The sequence below is a fragment of the Opisthocomus hoazin genome, chromosome 22 (assembly GCF_030867145.1).
Source record: "Opisthocomus hoazin isolate bOpiHoa1 chromosome 22, bOpiHoa1.hap1, whole genome shotgun sequence".
Classification (NCBI taxonomy): Eukaryota; Metazoa; Chordata; class Aves; order Opisthocomiformes; family Opisthocomidae; genus Opisthocomus; species Opisthocomus hoazin.
The window spans coordinates 5065006-5091894 of NC_134435.1; the positions used below are offsets into that span (position 1 = coordinate 5065006).

General features: G+C 49.5%; 1 protein-coding gene across 4 annotated transcripts in view; it reads right to left on the bottom strand.

The window, feature by feature from the left end:
• The window catches only part of KLHL3 (kelch like family member 3), a 49367-nt gene extending 23759 nt beyond the window's left edge, over window positions 1-25608 (bottom strand). Inside the window, exons 1-6 of one of the 4 annotated variants that reach the window (XM_075441486.1) lie at window positions 25516-25607; window positions 18370-18424; window positions 17898-18014; window positions 14832-14938; window positions 9393-9514; window positions 1369-1531 (exon numbers count right to left, since the gene is read on the bottom strand). In XM_075441486.1, coding sequence (XP_075297601.1) covers window positions 1369-1531; window positions 9393-9514; window positions 14832-14938; window positions 17898-17935 — 430 coding nt within the window. In that variant the 5' untranslated portion in view covers window positions 17936-18014; window positions 18370-18424; window positions 25516-25607. Of the gene's footprint in view, window positions 1-1368; window positions 1532-9392; window positions 9515-14831; window positions 14939-17897; window positions 18015-18110; window positions 18130-18369; window positions 18425-22270; window positions 22422-25515 lie in introns of those variants that run through there. The other 3 variants (XM_075441483.1, XM_075441484.1, XM_075441485.1) reach the window with 3 other exon arrangements.
• Between the last annotated feature and the right edge of the window lie 1281 nt (window positions 25609-26889).

Genomic DNA, 26889 nt, shown 5'->3' on the forward strand with positions numbered 1-26889 from the left:
TTGATCTCTTGTTATTAGTTGGAAGCAAGTATAAACATTTACTGACTTTAATAAAGTAAAGTGTGCCTGCATCAAGCTGGCTCCTCCACCTACTGAAGTTATCCATTGGCCAGAACAGAGCATTTCTCAAGCTCCTGCATGCATGGACTCTTGAGCTTGGGGACTTCTGTCTTGGTTTAACACTGTTACATAAATAACATAGTGAAAAGAATTTTAATGGCATTTTTATTAATGGAGTTCCATTAACATTACATGGGCTGTTGTACTAACTGGGACTTATGAAGGCCAATAAAACAACAAAGCAGACTTTCTAATTGCCAAACAACCAAATAAATATACAGTGAATGCACTGCTTGTTGGGTTAAAGATTAAACAGGGCCTGGAAGCAAGGATAATGAGATATTACAGCAAGCCTTTATACAATTAACCATTCCTTCCACTGTACCTTTTCCTCCAGGGGATAATACAGCCAGAGCAGCTCAAAAGGTTTTACTTTTATTTACAGGGGAATAGGGGAGGACTTGGTGGGCATATTTTTATTCCACTGAGTCTACTTATGGTCCAATTAAGGACAAAACCACACCACGGAAAATGTTGCAGGACAGAGCAGGTGCTCTGGGAGACAGCAGGTGTATTTTTCCCTATACAAATAGGTACAAAAATAACCTGAGCAGAGAAAAATACCAGCTTCTCCCAAGCAGAAGTCAAGGACAACTCTGCCGGAGGCGACTGGAAAGTGCTGGGGAGTCAGGAGCACGGGGCCGCTTGGAACAGCTTTATATTTACCACGTAGAGGAGAAATGCCAAAAGCCATTGCCCGCACTGATTCATTGCAGCCAAACACATCCAGTCTGAAGGAAACCAGAGTCTGGCCATCCTTGGTGGCCATTGCTCCACAGATCAGAGGCTCAAGCTGCATGATGATTTTAGCTGAGTGTTGCCACTCCCACCCACAAGATTTAATTTCGTCCGGTGCCATTTATTCCTAGAAAGCACAAATGCCCAGCACTGCCCACTGCTCTCCCGGAGCAGCGTACCCGGCGAGGACACCGGCACGGCAACACTGCGCTGTCGAGCAGGCAGCCAAAGAGCTTACCAGCAGCGCACTGAGGAACTCTTTTGTGGGCTAGGATCCAGAGGATCGGGGTTTTTTTACCTCCTTAGGTGTTACCCTGCGATCAACCCCCCATTTCACAATTTGCAGCATCACAGGAAGTTACAAGTCTACAACCCAGCAAAGAATTCCCTTCCCGGTTCTAACACCAGAAGCACAAACAGACCAGCCAGGACGGGCTGCTCTCGCTCAGCCTACAAGCCGCTGTATCTGGAAGCAGGTTTCACTCGACGAATGGACGACCCTGCCCTCACCTGCGTAGGCATTCGCCTGCTGCAGCAGCTCCGTGCAGGCGTGCACATCGGCAAAAGCTCGAATTCCAAGGCAGTTCGTGGGATGCAGCTGGGACTGAAGGAAGTCACAGCAGTTTTTCCTAACATCCATCAGCTGCAATAAACTAGCAGCTGGCAACAAAACCTGCAAAGGCAAGCAAGGGGAATTAGAGTTAGCAATAAAGTCTGATTCACAGCATCCACAAACTAGCTGTAATTCCCTTTCAGACAGGGACACATCCCTGGGGGGTACAAGAAGGAAGGTTAAAATTTTAGCACTGTCTGTACGCAGAAAATCCCCGCCTGTGCTCTGAGAGATGGAAACAGCTATCCCATGCTGGGCTAAGAGCAGAGCTCCTCTCCCCCAGAGGACCTCAGGGTGGGTAAGGGGAGGACAAAATCCAAGCTACCACGGATGCACCTGAATTTCTAGCTTTGCTGCTGGTAGGTTCCGTGCACAGATTTTTTTTTTTCCCTCCCTGAAAAGCTTTGTATTATTTATACATGTTACCACCACATGCAAAGCCCGTAGCAGCCCAGCACTCCTCAAAACCTGGAACTTTCTTCTTTCCAACCAAAACCACATTGGCTTGTGAGCAGGGTGCCCAAACTGCCATGGTAGAGGAGGAGTTCAGAGCAAGCTCAAGCAGGTTTTGGTGACAGCAAGGCTCTCGGGAAAGACAGGGCCAACTCTTCAACTCAAGGGCCCCCGTTTCCACCCACACAAAATGGTGTGGGCACTTCAGTGCTGTAGTTTGTGACTGCAACTGGAAATGAGACACTGCTTTGTATCTACACAATTAAGCGCAAAAAAGGGAGACAATTGGATCAGGAATGTGACATCTGCTGGAAAAAACACCTTTGAGGCCAGCGAGCGGGATAGGAAGTAGAAAATAAGTCGGTCGGGATGTTACGGGCTGTGACATCTGCTGCTTCCTTTCTTATGTCGTACAGCAACTGCAGACGTGTCTCATCCCAGCTCTTCCACAGCTCTGGCTGCTTCACACATGTCCTCCCAACTGGGCTTCTGTGCTCACCATCTGAGCACAGATCTCCAGAAAAATTATTCCTGACCCAAAAAAACAAGTGGCTGTTAAAACAAACAGGTTAACGGCATTCACCTCTCTGGATCTCGATGTCAGAGAAAGGAAAAAGACATCCTCTCCCTGCCCAGCACCACCACAGTGCCATTCCACACCGGGGCAGGACACGCACAACCCGCCCCAGGTCTCTTCTAAGCCACCGACGCGTTCCAGCTCCAGCCCAGCCGCACGGTGTCTGACCGCTGCCAAGCAGCCACCCCAGCAGGCAGCAATAACAAAAAAGAAACCAATTAACCCGGGAGACCATTCTGGCCCACGCCTCCTGATGCCAGGAGTAGATTAGTTTGTGGTTTTGATTAAATCAAGATAGCAATGCTGTTGTGTTTTTGAAACCTAGCTGCAAACCACTTTCTATCTAGCTGAACCATCTCCTTCCATCAGCAGAAAGGCAAGCACCTGACTGGCACAAGGGCTGTGGGGAAAGCAGTCAGACTCCCTGCAAACCAGCCAGGGCTTCCTCCACCCATCCAACCGATGCGCCTGCAAATCCAGGTGGGTTGCTCACCTGGAGCATTTGAGGCTATCGCTTCACCCCCTCCAGCACCCACGTGCTACAGGCCCCCTGGACGTCCCCACACTGCTATCACAGCCTGAGGTCAGCTTGACACAGCAGCACAGAAGGAGCCTTACGCCACTGCAGTTATTGGGATAGGAGCATTATCATACAATACTTTTTAGAAGTAGGATATGAACCGCCTACCAAGACAAAAGTGGATTTTCTCTTTCTTATTTCCCAGATGAATGTCACACCACTCATCTTGTTTTTACCAGGGAAGGCAAAAAGCAAGCAAAGGATATCCGCTAGCACAAACTCTGCTTCCTTTAGAAATAACAAGAGGAAATGCCCTGCCTAAACATGCAGCAGGAGCAAACTTCAACCCCATTAAGATCCAGGCAAGTTACTCACTTGGGTCTGGATTTGGCTCTTAATATTTGAACTTCAACCACTGTGAACGATTTACAGAAATCTGGCTTCTCTACCAGACCAGCCTCTATGCCAAAATCCAATCATCTTTTGAAACTACATCAAAATTGTCCACTATTACCACTGAGACTCACTTCTTTGCTAAATAAAGTATGTCTAGAACCCTCCCTGTGGTGTGTGTATACATTTATGTACACCCCTACCCACCTAGTTCACCAGCTGTGCCCTCTCGCCCTGCAGACTCTAGCAATCTCCGGTTTTACAGAACCTTGCCTATGCAATTAAATGCTTTCATAAACCTTCGATGCCTCTGAACTGGAAGCATCTTTCAGCCAAAGTCACTCTGTGTTGCTGTAAGATTCACTCAATGGGCAGGGCATTAACGCTGGATTTCAGAGCCTGGGGTTAGTTCCCAGCTCTGCCACAGCCTTCCAGGTAACCTGACCAAAAGTTAACCTACACCATTCCTCTGCAAAACCGGGAGAGGAGCATTTCCCCAAAGCAGGGAACACAGAAAAACTTATAAGCTGCTTTGACAATTTAGTCAAACTGGAAGCTAAATAAGGGTACTGGCTGTCATCTTCAGCAGCACATCCAGTGCCACAGCTGGGATCGCACATCTGCCCAAACTGGGAGACAGCTCCCAGGCCCCTTCCTGGGGAAGCCGTGACCAGTGAAACAAGCAGATCTTGCATTTGGCAAGGCAGGTTCAATATTTGGTTTTAACTGAACACCTCTAAAACTGCACAAGTAACTGAGACAAGACTACATTACCGTAACACGGCTTTTCAGTGGTAGGAAGGCAATTCGGCTTTACCACTCCCCTGCTGCTACCAGGCAGTGCTGAGGGTGAACAACGGTGCTTCCACTGAAGTGCTCCACCTGGGGTGACATAGCCAAGGCAGAGGCACGTGTAGCAGGATCAGAGCCACAAAACCTCGCCAGGAGCAAGTGCAGGAAGGAGAAGGGATAGAGAGGTGAGAGAGAAAACGGGGGAGCTGGCAGCTTCACTCCTGATCTACCTTATCCAACTTCACCACACAGAACATCACCACCACCCCAGTGGGATAAAGACGTGGAAACACACCCACCAGCCACAGCACAGTCCTCTGGTGCCACATCCACAAGTTTCTCCTCACCTTTCTATTAGACCAAGCCCATCCAACAGACTTTCTGAAGGCCTAGGAAGGGCTCCCCAACACAGCTGCTGTACCAGCCCAGAGAAGCCAGCCCTGCTGTTGATCAGGGCTCTCCAGGATGGTGATGCAGGGCAAGGAGCTTTTGCTCCAGGGAGGAGGATGGCCCTGATTTATGGCATCTCCTAAAGCTGAGCTGAAAGACTCTCCCTCTCACTCTGGGCTCGCACGTGCTATAGTCGCAGCTTTTGGAGTGAACAGGCGGAAGGGAGATGAACTGACCCACTTATCATCCCTTTAGCGTCAAAACTGCATCTGCCACAGCCACTCTCCTTCCTTTGTTGTGAAGTCCTGCGTCCCTAGGGAAAGCTGAGGTGCAGAAGCACACTTCTGAAAAGGAAATGCTACGGCTTCTAGCAAAGCTTTTCCTTTCTCGAGCCATTTTTTAGTACAATTACTCTGTCTGCACAGCTGACAGTTTCAGCATCCATTTCCTCCAGACAGCTGATTTCCAGCCACCTCTTCGCTCTTCTTTCATTACCAGCCATATCTCAAACGGTGGTAGCATACAAGGACACACCATACATGTGGTACTCTGCACCTCATTCGTAAGAATTTATGTGTGAAATCAGGTTAACCAGGACTTTTGCAGGGGAATCATTACAACCCTAACTGTAATGACTTTCTTAATTCGGAGGGTAATTCTCAGGCTGCCTGCAAGTAGTTAAGTGCCATCAGTAAGGATGGGGGAACACACTGAAGAGGGGCTGTATTCGCTGGCTACAGCCAGAGGTCCAGGTGTCTTCACAGGACCACCTAGGAGAACAACAAGCCTCCTCCCAGATCTCCTCTTCCTTCAGCTCTGCTCAAGGGCACCATGTGGAGCCTCTTCTCCACCGCTGGACTTTGCTCCCATCACTCTTCACTGAGCTGGCAGGTTTGATATGACTGTCGGAAAGCAAGCAGCAACGGAGCCAGTTCAGCTGCAAAATCAAAACCCAATTGAAAAATTCAAGGAACTGATGTGTTAAAAGAGCCAGCTGTTCCGCACAGGTATGGAGTGGCAGGCCCTGCGCTGTTTGACACGTGCACGTGGTTTCCACAGAAGCCAAGAAGGGCTGCACATGAGCATCTGTGAACTTCCTCAAGTCGCTCACTTTAGTTTCCCTCACTTTTACAGAAACTGTACAGCACAGCTTTCTTCCAAATAAATTTATCAAGCTCCACCTTCAAATGAATGAGATCTTTTTGTCATGCATACGAATCAGATGTCTTTACAACTAACCTTGATGTGGGGTGCAACAGAAAAGGAAAAACAGAAGGCAGTGGGCACAGAAATCCCAGGATGGATTTTCCAGAGGCTACAATGTGACTGCAACAAAGACAGAAATTCTTCCTTGGCTCCACGCCTTCCAAACAAGTGGGAGGTTAAATCCCAAGTGTGTGTTCAGAGGCAAAACACTGCTCAGCACAGAAGCCTCTCGATCATCCATCATCCCTGAGCCTTCCTACTACCGCATCCACATTGCCTTGAGACCTCACTCTAAAAGTGAGGTTCCAATGCAGAAAGCAGGATTGTATTTGTCGGGGCAATTCTCACCCATGTACCCTCATGGAGCCAGAATATTCACTCCCACGTGGGCTCAGTGCTCTCCTCGCGGAGCCAGGGTGGACTGAAAACCCCCTCTACCCTCCAGTAATTCACCACGTAGACGATGACTGGACCTGACTGTGCAGGCTCGGTTCCTCGTACACACATCCTTCCTTACTCTAAAAAGAAAAACAAACAACACTTTGTGCAATGAAACGACAACTAGCTACAAAAATACGGGCTTGGACAAACAGAGTTTCACTTCCTGAGTACCACAGCAAGCCTATAACAGCAGAGAGAGACAGGCTTCTGTTAGAAAAGAAACAACAAAAAATACTGGAAAAAGGCTTCTTGTTGTGAAGTGCTGGGAACAACTCCGCATTTGAGTGCACTCGGGAACACGCATTCCTGCACTCCTGTGCTACCTTTGCTGCTCATCTTTTTCTCATTTCAGTTCTCATCTTACTTTGCTCACTGACAAGAACTTGTCTATCCATTTATTCACATGTTTTGGTGGCTTGGCTGCATCTGCTCAGTTAACGCCATTTAGCAATCTTTTCTCTTGTAGTTTCTACAAGGAAATTGCCTGGCACCTATCCCAGAAATTGCTTCTTTCAGGTGTGGAGGAAGTCTGAAAACCCTTGTGTCAAACTGCACAGCACCCTTTTAAAACGCACCCTCACCCTGCCAGCAAATTAGAGCTCATGACGTGGCAATGGGAGACCTCAGGAGATACCTGCTGGGGAAAAAAGGGAAAGTCTCGCCACGCTCAAGCAAGGCGGTGCGGGAACGTTGCTGAACAACGCAGAGCGGCACTGCCGGAGTATCCTTCCAGCTGGACGCCCGACGCAGCGCTGCGCAGCAGGAGGACGTGACAACGTCAGGGACCAAACCCGCTCGCTTCTTCCTAAGCCTGGCGCTGCTAATCCAAACCAGAGACTGCAAGGAGCTTACTATCTTGGTTTTTATGTTGTTTGCCCTCACTGATGTGAACCTTTCCAGCGAATCACACAATACTCTTTTCCGTAAACTTTTCTTCCTCTGCCTGCAGGTGAATATTAACCTGTTTATGATGGGGTAAAACATCCAGAGACAGAATGGAAATTCCTCTATAAACTTTCTGTTGGTTTCATCACAGAATGATAATAAATTCCATAAAAGATTTTCAACATGGATGTTTTTAAACACATAATAAAATTTAAGCTAGTCAGTTAATCTTGCTTTAGATCAGCTTCATTTCTTAGCTCCCATGAATTACTTTACCTCCAGCCCAAAAAGTTATTCACAGGGTGGTTATTTAAATAAATCATGTAGAAAAAGGACCTGCTTTATTAGATCAGGAAAAAACTTAATGTCCAAACCTTAGTATTCACCGAACTTGTATTTTTTTGATCCTACTGTCTGAGCGATAGGAGCTGAAATACAGACAGGGCTCTTCCTTTAAGTCTTTGCAATCCCTAAGCCGTCAGAAGGCAGGCTTTGGTTAGGTAGGCAGGCTCAGAAAAGGTAACATCTGGACTTCTTCACAGACCTTCTGGGCAGGCTGATGCTGCCAAGGCTCTCCAGCCTGCTCCAGCTCCCGCAACGCTGCTTACACCCAGGCGCAGCTGTACTCGAGCACCGAAATGCTCCCGCGGGAAAGCAGCCAGAGCATCGCCGTCATTTCAGGCAAGCTTCATTCACGGCAGACGGACTGGGGCCGGCGCACCAGCTGGCATCCCGAGCTCAGCACGTCCCACGGGCCCAGTGGGTGCTTCTGGGCCACCCAACAACCAGCAGCATGCAAGGAAAGCGTACGCTGCAGAAAGCACGTGGATATGGTCTTCATGTTTCGCTCAGGAAAACGGAACAGCTTGAGAGAGTGTAAATGTCATTTTTCTTCCAGCAATGGCAGATCCCAGAGGTCCAAGGAACTCCACCCCAGTTCCCCACTGAAGTAATGTTGTATCTCAGCTCCTGATGACCCTGACTACACACCGTAATTAAGCACGGTCTACGCAGCAGACAGCTAGCCCAAGCGACCTACAGTTGGGTTTGAGCCTCAGCTTCTTTGTTGTAATTGCACCTTCAAGGTCTCCTCACTGCTGGTCCTCAGCCTCACTGTAGGGCAACCAGGGTCTACATTCCTATCAATGTGAAAACTGCCAGGTTGAGAGCATGCCAGAAAGTCAAGTTTGTAAAAGCGGAGGGCAGAAGGGGCAAGAAAAGGCACCCGCAGACTTAGGTCATGAAGGACAGCACAGGGCTTAGAGTGCAAAGTCTAAACGTAGGGTTCTGTCCAAGTTCCTGTAGGCAGAGCAATATGCTACAGGATAGCAAGAATCTGCGCCCTCCCTGAGGGACCGGAGCAAAAGAGCATGTCCCATCCACAGCAAGAACTTCATTTCAGGCAGAACCAGTCTAACTTTGCCATCTTAATTAGGTCAACAGAACACATGCATCAGTATTGCCCCTCTCTCTCCAGCTTCACAGACCCAGCCTTGCTACCCTGCCCAGCACCCAAGTCACAGAGACGAAGACAACAGACTCAAACTGCCACTTGCAAACAAAAATGGAGACCAGCCGAAACGCACGTCCGCACACGAGCTCCCAGCATCCCTTCCACAAATCAGTGGCTAAGTGCACCGCCGTTTTCTTACCACAAATATAAGTAGAGTCAAAGAAAAAGCTTTACCAGCTGCCACAGCCACGTGACACGGCAAAACGCTCTCTTCCTGAGCATCCCGCTTTATCTGTAGGCTGCCTTTCAATTGCTCTTTCCACTTCTGGACAAATATTTACCTCAAAGAAATTCAAGACTGAGCATGCATACACAGAAAAAAGGGAGAATGCCCTCATTTGCACAATATATTCCACTCAAAGCTCTGCCAAACAACCCAAACTACCCAGAAGAATTTAAAAACTAACAGCCAGATTCCTCTGCCACGACTTTAAAACAATGTTTGACTTGCTGCTTGTCTGAGTCTGTTCTGACTTTCGACAGACTGACCCACAAGTCAGCACGGCTTCTTGGAAGGCAAATGCCTGCTCTCATTATAAGAGCTCGACACAAAAGCTAAATGCAAGATGACTTCAGCGCGGGGAAAGTAGAAAAGTGCCTCTAGACTAAACAGAGGCTGGAAGTAGCTCTTTTCAAGCTCAACCTTTTACTTTCTGCTGCCTGAGGAGATCACTCACCCCTGAAGGACCTGTGCCTTTGAGTTTCAAGCTTTTCGCTTGGGTCTCCACAGGAGCCGCTGACCCAGACCTACCTGCACGTTCTCTTCCGTGACCTCGATCTCAGCGGTGTAGATGTAATCAATCAGCTTCCTCAGGGTCTGCCCATCAACGTCTTTTATTTCTATCTTCTTGGCTTTACTTTCAGACATGTCTCCTGAAATTCAGTTCAAAAGGACAGTCAGTTTGCTTTGCAGGATCGCTTTGCAGGCCCTTGCTCCCCATCCTCCCTGTATCCGACTAAAAGACTGCCCTGGCACTATCCCTGAACATCGAAGGACAACCAGCAAGATTCCCAGAAGCCTCTTAATGCCACCTAAAAAACACCTCAACACTTGATGACACCAGTGTAGAATAAAAGTAGTCAACAAATGCAACAAGCTCTATCTCTTGCCAGAAAAGAACCTGCCAAGGTTCACCCAACTTCAAACATATCCAGGGTCTAAAAAAACCCAGTATGACCCTCAACCCTGCCTCATCACAGGGACAGACTTGGAGCAACCATGGAAAAGTCTTAGGAGGGCTTTTTTTTTTTTATTATATATAGAGATATATAAATATATAAATTTTATATATATATAGGGCAGATGAGTAAAGTTGCAACAGCTAAGTTAGAGTGCTTCATGGTATACCCTACAATAAAATCAAGGCAGCATTAGCCTATTTCTTTAGAAAGAACCCAAAAGCTGCGATTGGAAAACGAGCAGTCACACCAGCAGTCGCATCCAGTGCGCTGCAAGCTCCTCTCCTGAACTACCCTGCTGTAACCTGCCCACACAGTTACACCTCATGCAAAGGATCGGTGCAGAAAGCTGTATTTCTCACCGCCCACCTTCCCATCCTCGCACCAGAGAGACAAGGCAGCCTTTGGATCCAAACTGTGTTCTTTCTCCAGACACATATCTTCAAAAAAATACCAACCACCAAACATGCAGAACTAATTTCCCCTAGGGATATACAAATAAAACCCATATCAGCATAAGAGCCTCTGCACAAACGGGTGCTTTCTGGGCACCTTCCCCATCGTCGGTGTGGCCAGTGCTGTGCAGGCACCACCCGCACGCAGCCCGTGCGTAGCAGGAGCTGTTAGTGATGTGGGGGGGAGAAAGGACTCCCCGGGCCCCTTCCATCATCCAGGCACACGGTGACCTCACCCAGGTTTTAATCACCAGGATCTCAAGGAACCACAGAAAAGAACGGACAAACTCCCAAGCGGAAAGAAAACGATAAGTGAAAAAACAAAGCTAAACAAAGAAGAGCACGAAGAAATGTCAATTCTTAAACCTGGGTATGAATAATCGCTACTCTAAGGAATCTGATGACTCCATACTGCTGTGGGATTAAGAGGAAAAATCGTTCCTGCAGCCTATGGGAGCAGTAATTGCAGCCCACATCTCCGTACAGCGTGCGACAGGACGTGGCCGGGCACATTCAGTGCACAGCACAGAGTCAGATGCTAAAGGGTGTCCACGCTTCAGCAAAATCTGGATCCTGGAAATTGAACTTTGCAGGCTTTGCTCATGCCAATAAGGAGGTCAATAACAGGAGTGGGGTCAGGCCTTAAGTGTTAGAAGAGCCAACAACGTCCCAAGGGAAATGTAGACTGAAATAATATTTGCCCCAAATTAAATTTTTAAAATTAAATAATAAAGTGTTATTCAGAGAAGCCCCTGAATACAAATGTACAAGTACAAAGGGATAAATGACCTACATTTGGGAGGCCTTCAAAGCAGGTAGGACTTTTTAATTGACAAAATAAACATCTCCTTCACACACTTCCTCCCTCCCCCCCCCCCCAAAAGAACCATCTCCAGAGATGAGAGGGACCTTCTGAGCACAGGCCAGTGCCCCTCAGCCTACGTGGAGCTGGAGGTGCCTGTGAGGAGCACCCAGCCAACCCCACCGGCACAGCGAGGGGCAAGCGGAGCAGCTGGAGCCCTGCAGCACTCGCCAGGACCCACGGGGCAGAGGGGGGGGCTCAGACACCCGCACCCAGAGATCGGTGCAGAAACAGCTCGGAGGGACCGAACTGACAACATCATCTGTCTTTGTGGCGTTCATGTGACACAGGCAGCAAAAATAAAGGCTGCGTGGGCTTCCACACCCACCAGCAAGCTGCCAGCCCTGCACGCTGACAGCCTCCGCTGCCTCTGCTCTGGGAACAGCCCAGCGCACGGTGAGCAAGGGGAGTCCTGGTGCTGTGCCCCATGGCAGGGTGGGATCCGACCCCCCCAGCCACGCTGGCACGATCGAGTGCCTGCCACTTGACACAGAGAGCTGCTCTGGACATGTCTCCAACGCCGCGGAGCGAGGAAGAACATGAAGACACCACAAGTGAACCAAGGCAGGGGTTGGGGCAGACCAGGAGCCGGCAACGAGCCGCCCCCTCCTCCAAGCACAGCCCCAAGGCAAACGCAGCCCCTAAAGCATGGTGGGTCAATCAAGGCATCTCACCCCACATCCCTTCAGAGAAAGAACCCCACGCCTTAAAGCCCACAAAACCCAAGCTTTAGGATGTCTTTCGTAAGTCAGGCTCTAGCCTTACCTGATACCTTAATTACAGAATAATTAAAAGCACTAGCATCATCTCTCATATATACAGGCTGCGCTGAGAAAGGGCTGCCCTGCGTGAGATGGTGCAGAGACCCCGGTCCCGCACCGCCACGGTCGGGCAGACTCGAGGGGCAGGGTAGGAGGGAGCGAAGGCGGACAAAACAGGCACAGCAGCTCCAAGCAGACCTTCTTTAGAGGACAGACTTTGCAGACACCTGCCCCGTGTGAAGGCAAGCCCCTCGTGCATCATGCTCAACGCCCAGCGGTGCTTTCTCCATTCCCCTCTGCTCACGAGGGCAGGGAGAGAGCAGAGCTCTGCTGCTTTGTCACAAGATAAACTGCAGTCAAAGCTGCAGCAGCTCGCGGTGCCCTGTTTACCCAGCCCAGCAGCTTGCCCTGCCTCCCACAGACTGCGCTCCAGAGCGGCTGCCCAGCGCACAGCTACAGCTTTTGTCATGTCCCAAGTCAGAGATGTGCTGAAGGAGAACACGAGGGCGTTGGATAACAAGACCACAGCCTCTCGCGCGTGGGGTGAATGCTTCGAAGCGACACGTGAGACCTGCAAAGGAGGTTTCTGCGCTGCTGGTTCCTCCTTCAGCACTTCCGAAGTTCCTCCTGGTATCTCACAGGAGCAGTCCTAGCAGCATCACTGAAGTACCCGATATCCTTTCTGAAATGATTGTGTTGTCTTCTAAACAGATAGAAATGCCTGTCCTCAACCATCCCCACATAATGGTGCCAGTGAGGACCAGCCACCACCCAAAATGCTCTAGAAAGCTATTTACGGGACGGGACACTGTTAGGAAGTGCTGGGTCCCACCTCTACTTCAGCAGAGGAGGACACAAATGGAAGATGCGCCTGCCTACTTTCAGACTTCCCAAGGCTATTTCAAAGGGGAATGGCTAACCAGAGGACACAAGATGGTTTAGGAAAGACCCCAAGGTCATCACAAGGTCATCTGTCAGTCCAAAGTCAGGTCCAGCCTACAGGAACAGGGCCTGCAGAGCAAGCATCAGGCAAAGGTGGATGAGCTGCAGGTACCACTGTTCACATCTCTACACTGATCACTCACTACCACATGGGTGCCAGCACTGCCAGGGACCCCTCCAGCTCTCGCACCCCCAGAAAGGGGCTCCTCCAGCAGGGACTCAGCCGGCACAAGCAGCTCCTGCCCAGTCCTGCAAACACTGAGGCCATGCGGCTGTCCCCGAGCCATCGGGTCGCATTGCTGATGCGCAACGCAACGAAAAAAACAAGCCACAACAACCAACCAACGTTCAAGCCGTGACTTCAGAATGTCCCCCTCCAGAGAGGGAACCACCACACAGCTGGGAAGAGACCACGCACTCGGTCTTTGCAAGGGGGAGATCCAAACCTCAGAAATTTGGGGCTAGCTGGACCGAGAGCCAAGGGAGAACCGGTCTCTGCCTGACCCACTGCCCCGGGGCCGCCTCAGGGGGAGGGGGCCAGTGGTTAGCTGTCACCCAGCCCAGGGGAGCCACCGAGCCGGCCACATGACGGCGGTTAGCTGATTACTGTTTAACTCGCGGCGTGAGGGATTACACGGCCTGGAGAATTCCTGCATGGAAACATGAGCAGCCCCGCACCACCACCCTCCCGCTCAGATGACCTCTAAGGATCAGAGGGTTTTTCCGATAAGTTTTCTTTCTTAAACTTTTCGTCAGGAACGAGCACCACAAGCACCCTCCGAGCAGCGTTGGCACCGCGGCAAATAACCGCTGTCACGGTGCAGCGCCAGCACCCTGGAAAACACAAATGCTTTCCACTCTAGCTCACCACACTGATAAAGCCACCACGGCGAACCTCACATCTCATCTCGCATTCAGACCTCTGTTTACATCTAAAGTTTGCCCTCCCCCCCCAGTTACAGAAGGAAAAAAAGCTTCCCAAACGACAAGCTTTTCCCTGAGAAATGCTGTGTTCTGCTTCCAGTAAAGCAAATCAAACGAGGTCTAACCTCAAGGCTTTTAGAAGGAAGAAGCAACCCCCAGACCACAGGCAAAGGAACATGAAACAGGGGCAAAACCCCGAAACCTCATTAACGCTGAAGCTAAGGGACGGTAACAAGCATTCTCCAGCATGCACAATCGTTTCCTTCGTATTTGGTTAAGTCAGTTCCTATCCTGGAAAGGAGGGTAAGGAAAAGGAAGGAAGCTAAGGAGCTCCCAACCAGACTAATTTTGATGGAATGACTGCAGTAAGCTGGTCACTCCCCTGCCTTGGGACTGGCATGGCTTTTTTTGCTGCCCACCCGCAGAACAGCTTCCGAAGGGCACCTGGTGTGGGGATCACGCAACCAGAGTAAGAATTCCGTCCTCTTCTTCCCTTCACACACCCTGCAAAAAGGCCAGGCTGCTAAAACACACTGGGATCGAGAGAACAGCGGTGTTATTTCGGGCAGCAGCAAGAAGTACCACGGGAGATCAAACATCCGTGACCGCAAATCAGCATTGGCAGGGCTGAGCCTTGAAACTACAACTCCTGTGCCAGCCACTTCTTTGATGTGCACCACCAACATTCAGGGCACTGCACACGTGCTTGATGTTAATGATGTGTTTTCATGACCCAAGGTCTTGTTAACGGGGGGAAAAAAAACCAACCCAAATAGCCGTGAGCCAGATCTCATAGTAACCTTCCTGCGATTCACACTACCCACTCACCCCACACCCGTGCAACCACCCTGCACCCAGACACCGTGCCTGAAGAAACTCCTCAAGGATGACCAGCATCATCCATCAAGGGCAGACCCAACCATACTACTCCTCTCCCAAGGAATCCCTTCCCGGCAGGCCATGTCGACTGCCTCTGCCGCAGCTCCTGCCGGGGACACAGCCAGGAGCCTCCAGGTTTGCAATGGCCCGTTCAACCCCAGCACAGTGTCTGGTGTCAGGAAGGGTACCTGTAAACATCGCACAAAAATAAGGGCTGCAGGCCGCAAGGACCACGCGGTGGGCTTCCATCTCCACAGTTTCGGCCACAATCACCACATCACAGAGGAGCCGCTTGCTGGAAAGACACCAGAAGAGACAAAGATCAATTCAGAACTCCTGGCTAGGCAAAAAGCTACATCAGTATAGCCTGAAAAAGTAAGCAGAAGACCCACCATTAGAGACAAGGCACCTGAGCTTCTGCCAAATCCCAGTGGAAGGTCCTCTAATCCTTCAGCTACCAGCTCTTATCGGTGTTTGCCTGCAAAGCAAAGCCTGAATCCTCCCAATGCTGCAGCCCTGCCTGCAGTTCTGCTTTTCCCAGAAAAAAAAAAAATATAAATCTGGAAGCCAAACCAGGCATACATGCTGCTGAAGAACGGATGGGCAAGGGGCTCCATCCACCTCTCAAACAAGTAGGGCTTGGAGAAGGCACAGAAGAGTTGAAGAGTTTGGGCACTACCTGGAACCAAGCTCTAGTAGATGTACAAGACAAAAAATAGCCGTGGCAAGGGAACAACAGCAGCGCTTTCATCTTTCCACAGGGGAAAGGTAGAGTGGAAAAATGAAGCTGTTTCTGTACTTCCTTCCATGTTTGGCCCTACAGAAGAGGACCACCAAAACATATCCAAGCACTGACCAGCGCAGAGGCTGCCCCAGCCATTTCCCAGTGAAATGTCAATCACTGGACTTTATCCATAGGCCCGAGGACTTTGTTTACCGCATGAATTAGTCTGGGATTAAGAGTCCCTGGGATAAAGCCGGGGGTTCCAAACAGAAACCGAAAAACTTCTGAGCTTCCCCACTGACTCCTTGTACAGCTTTGGAAAAGTCACTTCATTAACTACTGACCTTTTCTACCAGCCTCCCGTCTGTCCTCTGAGGATTCATTAGTTAATGTTTGCACGGGGCTGCGGAGCTGCAGACAGCCAGAAGTGCTCAGCCTCCCAATAAGTTGGTTTAAGATGTTTGAGCATACAAATGCAAAAGAAGGGTGTTCTTTTCAAATGTCAAGCCTGAAAAAGGATCAGTGTCTGTAAATCTAGCTGTCGCCTGCTCTTCAGAAATGCTTATCACCACGCTGCACTTTGTCTTCAGGAAACTGCATATCAAATAAACACACACAGAGCTTCTAATGGACTGGGTACGTCTCTTCTTCTCCATGTATTGGAACACATGAACAAAACATCTGTGACATGGAGGGTTGTAGCTGGAAAACAGGAAGACAGTAGGAACTGGGAGTCTGCGCTGCACATTCACCCCAGTTCGGAAGGGGCGATGGCAAGGAGGGGAGCTCTTTAACCGCCTCTTAATGGAGGGTTCCTCACTTCCTTCAGCTTATGCGAAAGGTGCTCTGCTCAATTCCTCTTTGGACTAAAGTTATCCAAAGTACCACTCATGAAATTAATTCCATCGACATTTGAAAGCTAAAAATTTCAAGTGAGCAATATACATCCAGTAGGTTTAAGGCTTCACAAGATTTTTCTAGGCTCTCTGTATGGGATCTCTGGGTGCATTTGAATGGAGGCACTCTTATTCAAGGTAGCTATTAACACTGTTTGTTGACAGCTTAACGGATTGAAAGCTCAGTGCACGTACAATAGACCCGAGAACTGTATATTCCAGAACAGCAGCAGGAGCTGACAAAAAGGAGTGCCCAGCAGAAGAAAACATCAAACAGGTGCTTAAGGGCAGATTTTAGTCTCCTATATTTTATCACTTCAGTACTGCACAAGATCTAGCTAACTACAGGCACTAAGAAACATTGTCAGTCTCCAGCTATCCCCCCTATGCTTCAATTAACAGAGGAATAATAGTAGCACAATAGATTTCTGAATATAGCTGCACAAACCTCTATTTTCAGATCCTTTGCTTTCAGTACAAAGAAAGGACTAGAGGGATGCCAATAAAAAAGAAAAACCCATACTCTGCTTCATGCAACTGTTACAAGGGAAGGATATTTCCATTTTCTGGTCCTTTGCAACCGAGAATCGCTGTCAGACATCCATGGAAGGAGACTTTTCTAATCCTGCTCCACACCGGAGAACATGTATATCAGGAAACTACTTAATCCACAGAAGAGAGGTGGCTATTACAGCATCTTGTGAGTACTTCCAGCGTGCAGGAAGAGGAAAGCATGCGATCTGCTTTCATCATACCATCTGGATAGCAAGGGAGCACATACGTTCACGTGTATGCCACATGCACCTTCCACAGGAATGCTTTGAAAAATTGGGTTTCTAAGTCTCTGTTTGCATGGTAAAGCACTCATGAACTAGCTGGAAAAACGCTCGCTGAACTTCTGCCTGGTTCATGGGATAACAACAACCAAGCAACAGCTCGGGTTTAACCACTGCCACCACACTGCTGATGTGCTGACAGCGGTTCTTGAAGACTGTGTTGCCTGATGTTTTTTCAGCCTCCATTCTCCCCGTACCCACACAGCTGTGTAGGGACCAAGGCATTCTCTCTTAACCAATATCAGGATTTTTAAAATTGCAAGTAGAGAGCTGACAATCTTCCCGAGTTGTTGCTTTTGTTTCACCCCCTACTCTGGAGCGCTAAGCCCAGACTGAGCGACACTGCTAGTTAAAGCGAACAAGAAAGGTACATCAATAATTTTTTGTCTGTAATTATGCGTAGGTGTCTTAATGTCTGTAATGTTCTATTATTGGTTTTCAGACCATTAGCTCAGTTAAGAACACAGTTTACAGCTGAATTTGCTGTAAGTAATGGAAAAGACTAAATGAATTACCATCTATAAACGAAGGCTATTGCTCCGATAATGTTTTTGAGCTGTAGCTGGCTTCCTTCTGCTGGGAAGACAGAGAGGTCTGAGATTGGGAAGAGCAACCCACCACAAAAGCACTATGTTTCAGCTGGCTCTTCCTACTTGTTCCTTAACACTCTACACACAGCCATTAGCTGCGACAAAGGTGGCACTACTTTTATTTCCCCAAGTCTCCTAGAAGCCTTTCTGCTCCAATCAGTGCATTTCTGCTAAACCAGAGAGGGTGCCCATCAAGTCAAAAGTGTACCTCCGTAATTCATTCATGACCTTGAACGCCTTTCTCATGTGAGAGGGGTTGACTGTCACCGTGCGCTGGTCCTTTTCATCTTCAGCTGCCTCAGAGGAGCGGGAACTCTGCTTAATGCTAAAAAGAGAGAAAAAAAAGGAACAGAAAGTTTGATTCAATGATACTTTAAAAGTATCATAAAACTGCAGCACGGGGCATCATGCATGGAATTACTTGAACGTTTGTTAGTCAGCTCAGGTTCACTATACGAAGAGCATCACAAAGTGCAGCTACTTCTGCGTGGATGCTGAAAGCCAGCCCAGCCCACATCTCAGTCAGCAGGGGAGAAAAGGAAAAAGTGCCAAACACTTGAGCACAAAGCCCAGCCTCACAGGCTGCCGGCCAGGAAAGCAGTATAAGTTGAAATTCAAGCCAGAACATAATTGCCTCACTGAACAGAAATAGACTTCAGCACTGGGAACGACAAGAGTACCGTGGATACTTTAACACCGCACAGAGAAAGAGAAGCTCAGTCTCCAATGCCCCATCTGAAAAACACACGCATATAATACAAGACTTGTATCTCCTGCCACAGAGACAAGCAGAAAAGGACTCTTAAAACTCCCTGCACAGCTTCCAAAACATTAGCTTTACTGAGGCCGCATCCCATTTTCATTTTAGAAATAGGTCTATTTAGTGCCACGGAAACATATAGAAAGAAATACTAAAGCAGACCTTCCTACCAGAACCACCAGCTCAATAGCTAATGTCGAACCAGACGCACCCGGTTACGCGCTGTGTTTAACCAGGCCAACAGGTGCCTCGGGCACACACACGTCCTCGTTACTTTGCTGAGAGCACTGGCTCTTCATGCAGAATTGACATCAGCTCGATATCTCTACCTCCCTGATCTGAAAGCGTGTGAAATCACTCGGAGCTAAAGGTTTCCACCTACGAAAAAAGCAGCACTGAGAGCCAGGTCCCTGCTCTTCTTACACCCACAGTGCACCCCTCAAAACTGCCAGCAGGCAAAGGCAAACAAGACAAGCAAGGTGGTCCATGTCGAAAGCCAACCCCACCAAGCGAGTGCCAGACTCCAAGAGGTAACCCCATCACCACCAAGCACCCAGCTGTAGACCTTCGCAGAGTTTTCCTTCTCCCTCTGCTTCGCATTTGTGCCTTCCTCCCTACCACCATTCTTAGCTGGGCTTGTATCACGATAAAAAAGGTGGAATTGGGCTAAACCAACAGTCTGGGCAGCCCAGCACCACGGCTCTAGCAGTGACCAGAAGATGATGTCTGAAGAAGGGTAAAAAGCCATGGAAGCGTGGAAGGATCCTTCCCCAGAACAGCTTGCCAGCCTCTGCTCAGGTATGTATACGTGCACATCAATATCTATATGTACATATATATGTGTGTGTATATATATACATATATATGAGTATATATATACATATATATGTATATGTATACTCATACTCTGTGACTTTTCCTTTGAAAAACACAATCATTCACACTTTACAACCCCTTGACAGTGTGAAGCCCTTGCTGAACGTCACACCCTCCCCGTTGCCTGCTCCTGACCGGTGGCAGCTACCAGCACCGTGTCCCCTGAGACCACACGAAGCAGCTCTTTGCTCCCCAGCTGCCCTCGGTGGGCTGCATCGTCCCTCTAGACCAGCCACAGAGCAGCAGCCAAGCCGCACACAGCTCGAACAGACGCCTGCATACCGAGCGGCCTCCAGCTCTGTGCCCGAGACAAAGCTTAACGCCAAAAACCAGCCAAGTCCAATTCCTTCAGCCTGCTGAGTAAGTGAAGTATTCTCAGTCAGAAGTGAAGCCGCGGGGCTGAGGACAGCATCACTCAGCACGTCCCAGATGAGGGAGACAACTTCCCAGACTGCGTTACAGTCATCATCCGATTAGCTTAGGATGGCTGGATTAAATGCAAAAAAAAAAAATCAGAAAGAAGAATATCCCTGGTTAAATGTTCAGTATTCAGGGGCCAGTACCAGGCAATGACACAACCAGCTTTTCTGCCCCCAAAGCAAGCTGGACTCGCTCTGTGCCGCACGTACGGCCAGCGGTGTTCATCGGCACGGAGCAGCATCGGCACTCGACCCTTCCCCAAGTCTGCACACCCCAGCCAGGGATTCTCCTTGCTCTGGGGATGCAGCCAAATTCAGCTGAGCCTCGGTGCTGCATCCCTCAAAAGCCCTGGTTGAAATCCTAGGACAAGCGAAGTTTGACCACAGCTTTAAACACCCCAGTGTAAACCCTCGTGTTTTAAACAGCCAAACGTGCCGCTGCTGCGTGCCAGAGCCAAGGAGAGAGAAATGAGGCTCTGGAAGCGCAAGTGACTTCATGAAGCTTTCAATCTCCAAAGCCAAAACACACACAGGAAGCAAAACAAAAAAACCAAAACAAACAAAAAAGAAAGAAAAAGAAAAAAAAGAAAGTGAAACCGAAAGGCGGCGGCAGGGACAGCTGTACCCGGGGCAGGACAGCCAGACGGCCACGGGATGCTGCTTCAGTCCTCGCCAAAGACAGACCTCGTGGCGCCCAACATCAAGTGATGCACACAAAAATCATCAGGCTTCTCTAATAAGAACAAGCACACCGCTATTTGTCTATTAGCACTCCAGTGCCGGGAACCAGACTCCTCATTTTCAAACTTTTCTGTTGGCAAGAGGCACCGCTCAAAGGCCACGGCGAATTTCATTGAAGACCAAAGCAAATGTCAGATCAACAAGCCTTCGCAAAGCCTCAACCCCACCAATGTTTGTCTGTGCGTTTACAAGCAAAAATCCTTGCTTCAGAACTTTTGAAAAAGATCAGGCAGTTCCTGCTAAAAAGCATGAGAAGTGACTTTTTAAAAAGCATCCTAAAAGACATCCTCAGCTTTATTAGCAGGGGTGGGTTTCACATTTTGCCAAAGGCTCACCGTAAGAAAATGCTGCAGATTGTCTGGTTGAAAAAATGTTTCAAAAAAAAAAAAAAATCAAGATATTCTATTTAAAGTTTTTCCAAATGACTCATATAAAAAACACATTTGAAAAATTAATGGCCAAGAGCCTTTAACTCCTTTTTGAGACTGACTCAGCTTCCACAGAACAGTGTTCCAGTAATGGACGGAGGGTGACTTTATCTGGGAGAAAGATTTCACACCCCCACACAATCACTCTCGGAGATCACGGGCATATTTCCAACGTACAAATGCAAGAACCTAAATGCTCCAAGCACATGCAACCTGCCACAAAGCAAAAAATACCCTGGAGAAGATCAAAACAGTGCATCGCATAACCCTTTTCTGAGTGTTTTTTCCCCACAACACTAAGAATGTTACACTTCTCACACTGTTGTTATATCAATGGAGCAAAGCAAAGGAGGAACAGGGCCCCCTGAATGAAGGTACTGGCCGCGATCACCCTGGCACGCCGGAGCCCCTGCGCCCCGTGACCACAGAGACCTTCCCCCCAGCACCTCCACCTTTGCCTAGCCGATGTCCTGCCACACCAGTGAGACTCACGAGCTGGCTGCCAGGAGCAATTTGTTCTATTCCGGGGCTATCCGAGGCCGTGCACCGAGTGAATGGACAAATGATTTAATTTCCCTGGGCCAGATGAACGCCCTCGTTAGGGACACAGCAGGATTCTCCTAAAATAAGCAAAGAGGCTTGTACTTCAGAGTGCCAACCCCACCGCCACCTTCTGCGTGGCCCCTCGACGCTGTCCCCAAGTAGAACAAACGAACCCTGATTTGCAAGCCCCCAATTAAGCCAGTGAAGCTAATCACCATCCCCTTTACACCGTGTTCCTCCTCTCCAAGCCCAACTAGCTGGGCTCAGCCCAAGCCACCCGCGGGCTCACAGCACGGCTCCTGCCCGCATACCAACCAACGGAAAGGTATTTTTAAAACCCATAACCCATAGCTCTGCTGCATGTATGCATCAGCTATAAAGTTGCGTTGCCTTAGTTACCGGCAGTAATTACAGATGTCTTTGTAGATTACGTGAAGGAATAAAAGCTTTGCTTAGAGCTAAACTGTCCCCTGGCAAGATTATTGCCGTGCAGAGAGCTGGTAAACCCCAGGAACAAAAAATCCTGGCTCTGCCAAAACCAATTCTACCACTGGCTTCACTGGAGCCAGAAGCTCGCCCTAAAGGAGGGGCCGATCCCAAGCGCACTCTCCTTCAGAGCAGAGCATGAGCTTCTGCTCACGCTTCTGGGAGAACAGCCGCCGGGCTCAGCTCATAGCCCACACATGGACACCACAAAGGTCCCTCTCCACCAGGCTCTCGCACTGGAGAGATGATGGGACTCCAGCCACGTCCAGTCCAGCCCAGCCTCATCCCACTGTGCAGCACTGGGGGGGTCTCTGGGAGCTGCTCTCACCTCCTGCCTGTGCACCACGGGCTGCTCTCCTGGGTTGTCCCATACCATCGTGGAGTTTCGGCCCCCCAAGGTTGGCCAAATAGTCAACAGGCCTCGGTGACCTGCCCTCCGGCAGCACGGGCACCCCAACACATCCACCGGCACCTCATAGCTGTATATTAACAGAAAAATGACATATGCTAACTGTAAATTTTTAAAGCCTATGGAGCTTCTTTGCGTGATACATTATGACCATCACTGTAAAATATTAATCTTCAGTTCCTGAAAGGTTTGACGTAGCTTTGATCTAAAAATGTGACAGACACCCAATAGCATTTCCTAGTCCTCAAAACTTAAACACCTCTACTAAGACAAATAGAGACCAAAATATTAGTCTTAGCAAAATGAAAAATCATTTCCCCTTAACTGAGATTATTTTCTGTTTAGAATCGATGGCCAAAAATCACAGAGCAAATACTTTGTGCCCAATAGTTTTATTTCTTGAGTCAGGCAGACACAGTAAGAAAAAGATGTCAGTGTAGTGGCATATTTATCAAAATCTCAATTTCTGAATTTTTCTTTAGGTATATACAAAGATAGTAGAAAAATGTGACTGAAAGAATCCAAATACTTTGCTGGATTTTGAGACGATTTCAGAGAAATATATTATCATTAAAACATATGGAAGGCAGCATAATGGAAAGGATTTTTTTTTAATAGCTATATTATTTTCCTATTTTGTTGAATTTTTTCAATGCCTACACCAACACAGAGACGTTAGCTTAGAAAAACACACAGTTGGTATACAACAGATCCCCAAAAGGATATTCACGTCAAAGGAGACCTCAGGGGAAAAGCAGACTTCAGGAACTACTGAGAAGGAAGGTCTTTGCTGACAGTAATGGAGACAACACAAAGTAACTCCAATGTGACAACGCCATTTGCTTTCTAAGGCAAATATTGTACTTCTCAAACAAACACTACGAAGAGACCACCCCCACCAAAAGATGAAGTTAAAATTACAAGGTTTTTAATTCTTCAACTAAAAAAAATTAGCATTCCAGGTTTCTTTTCGTCATTCAAACTCAAACACATCTCGCAAATTCAGAACCAGAGCACCATGCCCGATCACACAGCACTGTATAGCTCCTCCAGAAAATGCAAGTCTCCATCAGCGCAGTAAGAGAGAATCAAGATTCCGAACTCATTTGCTGCCACACGTGGGTGTTTCAGGTTAAATCCCCCCTGCCCCTGGCTGCTTCTGCCCACGTGCAATGACCTGGGCACACGATACCCCGAACAACTCGGACATGCTGGCTATCGGGATATTTGAGTCTGGGCAGGCTTGGGACCGGAGTCAGAGGTGATGTGAGCACCAACAACGTGTTCCTCGCCGACTACAAAAACGGAACAAGCAATAACATTCAAAACCAGGGGGAATTCTGCTGCCGTGGAAGTCACAGAGTGTAAAACTGGAGGCCTAATCTGCCTGACACAGATCTGAATTGAAATGCGGGGCAAAAGTACAAAAACCAGTGACAGAACCAGCCCACAGCGCTCGCCCACCAAGGTCATTTTTCAACACCCCCTTCCAGGACTTGCCCGGAGCAGGCAAAGCAGCCTCAGCGCATTCCTATGCGATGTGCCCTTTCGAACCAGAAAGCAGGTGAATATTTCCAGCTTTTCTTGCCAAGAAAAGCTTACTGCCCGTGACCAGTTCAGGGCCGCCTTCCTCTTCCCGAAAACTAGAAACGCAAGCAGGAATTTGCGTAATCATCCCTCACTTCCAGAGGCAGAGAGCATGCTGGTGGGGACAGTCCTTCGTGCCCCCAAATCAGATGGTCTGGGAAAAAAGGATGAGGGAAAACAGTCCAGGTACTTTCCCGATGACTTTTTCACCGCTGTATCCCCAGCAAAAGGCCTCCAGTCAAAACAAGACCATTGCTGGTAACTATGAAAAAAGGTAATAATTAATAGTGCCAAGGATGATCCCAGCCTGGGATATCAAAACAGCCCCTCTCCACTTTCTCAAACACTAGACTCATTTATATATACAAAGAAAAAAAAGAATGAAAACCCATTCCATGGGGTAGTATCTAGCAGGACAAGCCAAGATTTCAAGGCACTTGAAATTCATTATTATCTGGATTAATACCCAGAGGTGGCCACTCACACCCTCAGGGGAAGCAGAAGCCCTACAACGTAACTTAAAGAGAGACAGGGCAGCCTGAAAGTTTCGTTTTGCATATTAAATACAGAAACAGTTGCAAGCCTTGAGCCACATCAGAGCAGAAAGCTGCCCTTTGGAGCTTGGAAAGCAACTCCCACGGGCTGCCGCAACGGAGGGAAAACTTCCAGCCTTCGGGGGCTGACCACAGCCGAATTTCCCAACGCATCGTACTGAAACCAACCTTCTGTCCAGCCCTGGCGATCAGCACCACCAGCGGGCCAGGCCCCCTCTCCGCTCCCCCACCCCCCGCAAGGTCACTGGCGCAAAAGGAAGCACTCGGCTTTATCCTGTTTTTTTTAAAAAAAAGAGAAATACCAAAAAAAAAAAGAACGCAAACCAGCTTAATGTTTAGTTCGAAGCAGTCCACGGGAGCTTCTGGTGTGCGAAAGGCACCCCGGCTTCCACCCCAGAGCATCTCTCCGGCATCTCGGAGGTCCCTGCGCAGCAATAACCTCTTTGGGGCGTTCAGCGGGCACCAGGCTGACCCTGCAAGCGCTTCTGTGCCCGGGTTTTCGAGCGAAATCGCTGCCTTGCGGGAGATGAAGTCCATACGGCCCAGGCACCGTGCGAGGGAGAGCCGGGACCCCCTCCTGCCCGCAGCAACACCCCGTGCGCCGGGCGCAGCTTCCACGCACAGGTACATCGGGCACGGAGAGCTGCGCGGACCCGCGGGGTTATCACTCATCGGCGAAAAAAATAAATTAGAATTCGGCTGCTGGAGGCTGGAGACCCAAGGCAAGGCTGACACAAAGCCCGGCGCTTTGCGAGGGACCTCTCCTCGCCCTGCAGCAGGGCATCCCCCCCACCTCCACCCCGTTACTCCCACCCAAAGCACATCCCACCGCCCCGCTCCCCCGCTCCGGCGAGAAGCAACCGGTCACCGGGACACCGCGTACGGCAAAGGGGGTTGTGCCAGCGGGGATGGGGGAGAAGGATGATGGGGGGGGGGTATCCCCGCAAGCCGCGTCCCGCCCGCCCGCACACCGTGACGGCGAGCTCCCCGGGTGGGACACAAAGGCTCGGCGGCCGTACCCACCTCTCCTCCTCCATGGCGCGGCTCGGCGCGGCGGGGGCCGGCTCAGAGCCCCGGGCCCGGCATGGCTGCGAGCGGCCGCCCCCGCCCCGCGCCGCTTCCTGCGGGGCTGCGTCCCCCGCCGCGCCCCGCCGCAGCGACTGCCGCCGCCGCAGCCCGCGCCGCCTCCTCCTCCTCCTCCTCCTCGCAGCCTCCTCCCCCGGCAGCTTGCGAGCGTCTCCGGGCAACGGCAGCCGCGGAGGGCGGCCCCGCCGCTCGGCCCGGCCCCCGGTGCGGCAGCGCGGAGAGAAATGGGTCAGGGGAGCGGGACCGTAATGGGATGGGGGGAGCAGCACTCGTCCCCCCGCAACATCCCCCCACCCGCCGGTCTCGGTCCTGGGGGGACGGACCCCCGACTCCTCCAACCTTCGCCATCTATGGAGGTGTAGCGGGTTGAAAGCCCCGGTGATGCTCAGAGCTGCGAGGGTCCCAGCCGCCCCAGCTCCCCCCCACAAAGCAGGATCCAGCCTCCGGTTCCCCGGGTTATACGAACCTCGCTGTCCTTCTGCGCGATCCCTCAGGCCAAACAGACACCGCGCGGGCGACGTGGGTCCTTCCAAACCCCAGGTGCTGTTCACAGAATCACAGAGTGGTAGGGGTGGAAGGGACCTCTGTGGGTCACCCAGTCCAACCCTCCTGCTGTTCAGCCCGAAGCACTGGACTAGATGACATTTGCCGGTTTTGATAGAACCATAGAATGGTTCGGGATGGAAGGGACCTTAAAGATCATCTGGTTCCAACCCCCTGCCATGAGCAGGGACATCTTCCACCAGACCAGGTTGCTCAGAGCTCCATCCAACCTGGCCTTGAGCACTGCCAGGGAGGGGGCAGCCACAGCTTCTCTGGGCAACCTGAGCCAGTGTTTCACCACCCTCATGGTGAAGAATTTCTTCCTAATATCTAATCTAAATCTGCTGTTATTCCCACTGATGCAAATGCAGGGACATTTATACAAATCTCTTTTTTTTCTTTCATTTTATTAAAAGATTTCTTATTCTGCAACAATGAGGCCCTAGAGGTTAATAAAGACAAGAAACATTTGCTTTCTTCATTACTCTTCCATTCACAAAATGTTCTTCTTGTGCAAAGAGGTAAGTAGAAGTATCAAGAGATTTCTCTTGCAAGATGCCATTCCATCTCTTTTGTAAATAAAATTACCTCACTCCTTTACATTTCTCCTCAAACCTGGTCCTCAGCCCAAGTTTCACACATATTTTAAAACGTATCAGCAATGATGATTGAACAGATGCTATTGCACCTTCCACATAAGGGTCTCAAAAGCTCGTTGAGAATCTTAACTAGTCAACATCACCCCCATTCTTCAGATAAGAAAACTTA